Source organism: Lactuca serriola, chromosome 9 (assembly GCF_051521515.1).
Source record: "Lactuca serriola cultivar US96UC23 chromosome 9, Lser_US96UC23_V15, whole genome shotgun sequence".
NCBI classification, from domain to species: domain Eukaryota; kingdom Viridiplantae; phylum Streptophyta; class Magnoliopsida; order Asterales; family Asteraceae; genus Lactuca; species Lactuca serriola.
Window position 1 is genome coordinate 166,834,095 of NC_136416.1, and position 7,361 is coordinate 166,841,455.

The following is a 7,361-nucleotide window of genomic DNA, read 5'->3' on the forward strand; positions in this document are numbered from 1 at the left end:
ATGGTATTGTGTGTTATGTGGCTATGATCCGTTAGATTGGTTTGTTTGTCTATAGACTATTATGTGATTATCTGTTATATGTACACATGTTTGTTTGGCGATTGAGGCTTAGTTGCTTTATGCGAAAGCCAATATACCTGGGCATTTCAACCTGTTGGTTGTGGCTCGTGAGTATTCCATCCTGAGGATGATTGGACTCATAGTATGTGGGCATTCCAACCTATTGGTTGTGGGCATGGGGTATTCCACCCCGACGATGATTGGACCCATAGTATGTTGGCATTCCAACCGGATGGTTGAGGGCCTAAGTATTCCAACCCGATGGTTGACTGGACCCATAGTATGTTGTTTATGATTATATGTGTATTTGATATGTGCATATTTAGCTATATATTTAGTATAGATTTTTATTATTTATTAGCTAATTATTTTCAAATTATGGACAAAAGGTACTTAATAGTGTTAAAATTGTATTTTCAGTCCAAAAGATATGCTCGGAAGCAAAAAGGAAGCAGGAGAGGCGATTGGAAGCTCGGGAACTAAAAAGAGAAGAAAAGAGTCAAATTCTGAAGCTACTCGGCGAGTAGGGACGTCTACTCGACGAGTACCCACGAAGGTTCGCGAAGCAATACGTAAAGTCCTTGCCATATACGGATTCCACAAGGGGGACTCGACGAGTCGGTTATATACTCAACGACTAGACCAGTTTTCTGAAAATTATAAATAGAAGTCACATTCCCAAATTGAGGCTGGTTAGAGAATCCTGGTGGAATTACTTTGCGGCCAAGAAGACGTCTGGAGCTTTGGAAATCGTGAAGAACCCTAATCCTCAATTCTAATAAGAATTAAGGCAACATAAGTTTATTTTTCCACTTTATTCTTGATTAGAACTATGTTTGGATTAATTGAAATGATTTTTGAGTTTGTTTTTACTACAGTTATGAACTAAAACCCTTATCTTCTGTTTGGGGTACATGACTTTGTGAATATGGATTGATGTTATGGTTAGGATTAATTTAATTTGGTGATATTGTTTTGTTAAGCTTGTTAAAGAACCTTATGCATTAACCATAACTATTTTCTGTTAATTGACAAGTAATTAAGCTGCATGAACATGTCTTAATTGCTTACCTCATGTGATTTATGTGACAACATTGTTATGTGCCTAGGAATAGAGAATGTGAAACTAGGATTAATTAGAGAATATGTAAATTAATGTGTGAGCTTGTGTGATAAACCATCAACAAGAGGTTAAGTGAATTATTAATTTAACTAACCACTACAAGTCTTACTTAACCCGAATTAATAAACTAGGAAATTCATTAATTTAGACAACTGGTCATTGCTTAAATTAATCTGTTTTCTAAGGATTAGTAATAGCGAACGTGAACCTAATCTTCTTAATCGGTAGCCAATGAAAAGCTAATCCGACACATTTACCATTAAATCAACCATAGGATCAAATGATTCAAACCTAAACATAAGTCTCTTTTATTATTGAATTTAGTTGATTTTTATTTGTCTTAGTTGTTAGTTGCTTAGTTAAGTGTTAGTTAAGTTTTAGTTAAGTTTCTAGTTTTGCAAAACTAGATAAAACCTTACTTTTTATTACTTGTTCTTAGATAATATTAGTAATTAGTTTAACTTCCGTTCCCTGAGTTCGATACCCTACTTATTTAACTATACCACAATTGATAGGTCCACTGCCTTTGTGTATCTAATTCATAATTAAAGAGTATGATAAAAATTAGTTCGTTTCACACACATCAGTATTGTTGTGTGTATGGGTATTTTGGGGGAACTCACTAAGCCTTGGGCTTACAGTTTCAGGTACATCAGGTGATCGCGAGATGGCAAAGGCGTGATCGTACCGCTCCTCATATTTATGTTTATGTTTCTGGGATACTCTGATATTATACATTTTGAAAACAAGTTTTGTAATGATTAATGGTTTTGAAATGTTTTTGAAAGTTCAAATTTGGCATGATTTTTATGGGTGTTACATAAACCATGAACCTTGTGATCTCTCCAGTTTCCCCCACACATCACATGTTGTCTTTGTGTTCTCCCTGAGCGCTAGTAGGGTCATGCGCTATAAATCTTATTCATTACCCTTTAGAAGATAAACCAGCAATATTCACTTGAGGCGGCACCACCTCTTAAGCATATAGGAAAAGTTTTACAACATCTTTGTTGCTTAGATGTCTCAAAAACGTTTTTAAGAGCATTAAATCAACGCCATTCTCGGCAATGACGTACTATCCTACCTCACATAGATCTATCATTAATGATAGTGCCTTCTATCGTTAGTGACTTCATTGTTACCTTTTAAACTTGAGAATTAAGAGCACTAATGCCAAGTTGGGTTTCCATCACTAAGCAATTATATTGTGGTTTTAAACCCATGACTCTCGTGGTAGATGTAAACAAATCTCTCGTAAGAGGTTTGGTAAACGGATCTGCCAAGTTCCTACTTGTCTTGACATAGACAACCTTGATGGTACCACTTTCAATGAGTTGTCTCACAAAATTGTATCTTCGTCCTACATGACTTGACTTCCCATTATATACCGCATTATATAATTTAGACATTGTGGCCTCACTATCATAGTACATGAGTATTGAAGGCATTAGAATATCCCACAGACAGATATCCACAAGTAGATCTCGAATCCATTCGTCCTCTTAACCCGCTACTGCTAAGGAAATTAGCTCTACTTCCATTATTGAATGCGATATGCATGTCTGTTTCTTGCTTGTCCAAGAAATAACACCACCAACCAGAATAATAATCAACCTAATTGTGGATTTTGAATCAATGGTCTGATCTATCCAGCTAGCATCAGGATACCCTTCTAGTATTCTGTTGGATGACGAATACCTCAACTCAAAAGAAATTGTCCTTTTCAGGTATCACAATACTCTACCCACTGCCTTCCAGTGCTCCGTCTCTAGATTGACAGTATACTGACTCAATTTGCTTAACAAATGCGATGTCAGGTCGAGTGCAATATGTAGCATACATCATTCTCCCAATTGCACTTGCATATTCTAGTTGAGCTACTACTCGACCAGAATTCACATTTGGTTTCACACTTGAATAAAAAGAAGTGTCTGATTTCCTATCCTTTTCACTCTAATACCAATAATTGTATCAAATTCTCCAAGATCTTTCATCTTAAAGTTCGAGGATATGTATTTCTTCGTCTCAAGAATACCTTCTAGGTGATTGCCAATGATCAACATATCATCAGGATACATGCATGTAACAACTATATATTCAGAAGTTCATTTTAAATAAATACACTTATCATCACTATTATGTTGAAAAACCATAAGTAGCCATAGTGGTGTCAAATCTCCCATGCCACTATTTGGGAGCTTGCTCCAACCCATAAAATGATTTAATAAGTATACACACTTTATTTTCCGGTCTAGGTATTGCGAAACCTTCAGGTTGCTCCAAGTAAATCTCCTCCTTGAGATAACCATTTAGAAAGGTTGTCTTCACATCCAATTGATGAATGTACAATCCTTTCAAATCTGATATTGCTATAAGTGTTCTAATAGAACTAATCCTAGCAATTGGGGTATATGTATCAAAATAATCGATCCCTTCTTGCTTCCTAGATCCCTTAGCAACTAATCTTGCTTTATAGGCAGATATGGATTCATCTCGATGATATTTTTTATTGAATATCCATTTGGATCCTATGGGTCTCCTACCCTTGGGTAGATCAGCAAACTCCCAAGTTCTATTACCTAGAATCGAATCCCTTTCGTCATTGATGGCTTCCTTCCACAAAGGAGCATCTCTAGACATCATGGCTTCAGTAAAGGTCTTAGGATCATCATCCATGTTAATGGAAAAAATGACCTCACCTTTCAATTTCTTTTGTGTTCCTTTAACCAAATAAGAATAGAAATCGTCTCCAAAACTTTTCTTTATTCTAGTTCTAGTACCTTCCCTAGGTTCCTCCACAAAAGAAGGAGGTGGGATTGTTTCTCGAGAAGTACTTGTAGACGTTGTATTATTGGATTTTTCATCATCTCTAGAAAACTTGTAATTGAAGATTTCCACATCTCTAGATTCTACGACAACACCAGATTTATCATCCAATAATCGGTAAGCCTTGTTGTTCTGAGCATATCCAATGAACACACTCTTCATAGATTGAGCTCCCAATTTGGATCTCTTAGAATAAGGTGTCCAATAATAAGTCACACACCCCCACACTTTCAAATAGTATAGGTTAGGCTTTCTACCCTTCTACAACTCATAAGGGCTTGTAGGAATCACGCGACTAGTGATCCTATTATGGACATAACAAGCAGTCAAAAATGCTTCCCCCATAGATGGTTTGGTAGACTAGATTGGTTCAACATTCTGTTGACCATCACACAAAGGGTCCTATTCTTTCTCTCAGCCAAACCATTCTGTTGGGGACTATATGGTGAAGTTCTCTCATGTTTGATTCCATTATCTTTGTAAAATGTGTCAAACTCTTGGTTGAAACATTTCGGCATCAGTACTCGGACTTTGAGTCTTACTCATTTTGGTATTGCTCTGGATAGGCAATTCTCCTTTCTTGGAATTCTCCATGTTAAAATGTTTCAATACCTTGTCCAAGTAGGTACTTTGACTAATTCATATTAGTATTTTACTCTTATTTCTCAATATCCTTATCCCCATAATGTAAGCAGCTTCTCCGAGATCCTTCATAACGAAACACTTCCCAAGTCAGGACTTAACTTCCTACAAGGTTGGAACGTCGTTTCCTATGAGCAATATGTCATCCACATACAATAACAAAAAGCTAACTATGCTCCTACTAGCTTTGACATATACGCAGGACTCATCCTCACTTCTCAAAAAAACAAACTCTTTGACTTTCTCATCGAAACAAAGATTCCATTTACGAGATGCTTGCTTTAATCCATTGTAACAGCCCGGAATCTCAGGTATTATTAAATTATGTTTTTGGGGTGATTTAAGAGGGGACTCGGCGAGTTGGAGCCTAGACTCGCCGAGTAGGATCGCAGACTTGGTCGCGGGATCGCGACGGGACTCGACGAGTCCAGGTATGGACTCGGCGAGTCGACGCTGTTCAGCAGAAACCCTAACCGTTCAGTTTGAATCGTATATAACGCCTCTTAGGCCGTCATTTTCAGTCTTTTGGTCGATTGAGAAGAACCCTAATCGCTGTGGACGTCTAGAGCAGGAGAGAAAGCTTTTGGAACTTGGAAGAATTGGTTAGACAAGAAGAAGAAGAAATTGGTCAAAGGAATATCAAGGAGGATCGAGTCCTGAGGTTTGGGGGACACAGAGAGAACGTTCTCAGGTAATGCTCGGACCAATTATGTTAGTTAATGTGCCTATGAACCTAGGGTTTATGAAAAACCCATTTAGTGATTAGATGGGTTATTATGTTATTACCCAGATGTTATACCCACAGTAAAGAGATGTTTAGACGTCCAGAGGGTCCCATGGTTGTATATCTTGGGACCATACGTAATTCAGGAAGCAGTTACTCGTCTGCATGGCATGGACTCGCCGAGTTGTTCTTCAGACTCGGCGAGTAGCTTGAAGATTTACTGGGACTCGCCGAGTTGTTCTTCAGACTCGGCGAGTGGAGTCGGGGTGGCCCCGCGATTCTTCCAGGAGTAACTCGTCGGGTCGATGAGGGTACTCGACGAGTAGATAAGGAATCTCAGAAAGTTGGAAGACGTCTAGACTCGCCGAGTCGCCATGGTACTCGCCGAGTCCGGTTGAGCTGACCGTTGACCGTTGACCAGAGTTGACCTAAGTCTGACTTCTTAGGGATAGTCACACTTAGAAGAGATAAGTATTAATGAGTTACGTAATGTTATAGGGAGGTTGTAGCTCGTCGGTTGTGCACGAGTCATTTCAGGAGTTGCTAGCTTTCAGCATATACGAGGTGAGTCTTCTCACTATACTGTACCCGGAAGGGTTTGACTGTGTGGTCGGAAGGTCGAATATGTTATGTGATATGTATGCTATATGTGGTAAGTTAATTGTTATATGTGCTATGTATGATATGTGGGCCGGAAGGCAATATGTTATGGGCCGGAAGGCGATTATGTTATGGGCCGGAAGGCGTTGTATTGAGGACCGGAAGGTCAGGGCCTGGAAAGGCGTATGTGTGTAAGTGTATATTGGGGAACTCACTAAGCATTTATGCTTACAGTTGTTGTGTATGTATTTCAGGTACTAGCGAGGACCGTGGGAAGGCGCCGGCATGATCGATACACACTGAAGATTGTTTTATGATCTTGGGAGTTTGAATAATTGTATTGACCGAATAATTAAACTATTATGCCTTGTTTTTAATGGAAACAATTATGTTTTAAAAATGAAAAATTTGTTTGAAAAATTTGAGTTGTTACATCCATAAATGGATTTCTCAAGCTTACACACTCTATTAGGGTACTTTGCATCTACAAAACCCTTTGGCTGACTCATGGAAACATCTTCAACCAACTTCCTAATAAGGAAAGCGGTTTTGACATTCATCTGCCATATTTCATAATCATGAAACGCAGCTATGGCTAGCATAACCCTTATAGATTTGATCTTTGCTACTGGTGAGAAGGTCTCGTAATAGTCAACTCCAGGAGTTTGAGTAAAGCCCTTCTCAACCAATCGTGCCTTATATGTGTGTACTTTTCCATCCATGTCGGTCTTCTTCTTAAAGATCCACTTGCACCCGTGTGACATCCCCATTTTCACGGCCAGAAAAGACCGATTTTGTTTATGTTTTATAAAAATCAGAGTACTTCATTTTATAAAAATGTTGCGGAATTTGTTCCCAGAAAAACATGGTAAATACGTTATTAAAACATTTTCGAAGAAACGTATTTATTTCATTTTAAAATGTTTGGGATGTCATCGTTAATACCGAAACATAAGCATAAACAGAACTTACAATGATTTACACTAATGATCTACATCTCTTTTAAATCTCTCAGTGTAATGTCACTTCACTTCGTCACCTGTGATATACATAAACTGAGTGGGTCAGGTTGGGAAACCTGGTGAGTACATAGGGTTTTCAACCCACAATAATATAATTATTATGTTCAAACAATCAAACAATCAACCCAATTACCCATCCCCATTATCTTCTTTTAGTCTTCTCTAAAGATATTATCTCAAGGGTCATCTCCTATATCATATTTACTTCTCATCTCCTTACATCGTATTTCCTTATATGATTGTTCCTACGAACTTTATCTAAGGATCATCGCCTACATTGCATAGACAATACTAATCCGGGGATTACTCCCTCAATATGTGTCTAGCAAGTGTTAGGGTATCATCGCATGATTATGTAGTCACA

General features: G+C 38.1%; 1 protein-coding gene across 1 annotated transcript; it reads right to left on the bottom strand.

Annotated features, from left to right (window-relative positions):
• Positions 1–2,923: 2,923 nt before the first annotated feature.
• Positions 2,924–4,171, bottom strand: LOC145076272 (uncharacterized). Its single transcript, XM_079022209.1, has 2 exons — positions 3,422–4,171; positions 2,924–3,136 (listed from the first exon to the last, which is right to left on the bottom strand). The coding sequence occupies exons 1-2, from the start codon at positions 4,169–4,171 to the stop codon at positions 2,924–2,926; spliced, it is 963 nt and encodes a 320-aa protein (XP_078878335.1).
• Positions 4,172–7,361: the final 3,190 nt, after the last annotated feature.

What these genes read in the sequence shown, in the direction of transcription:
- LOC145076272 (XM_079022209.1), bottom strand. Translation starts at nt 4,171, where the DNA reads ATGAAGAGTGTGTTCATTGGATATGCTCAGAACAACAAGGCTTACCGA. An exon ending in TACCTAGACCGGAAAATAAA is followed by an intron (nt 3,137 to 3,421) that starts GTGTGTATACTT and finishes TATTGGTATTAG; the next exon opens with AGTGAAAAGGATAGGAAATC.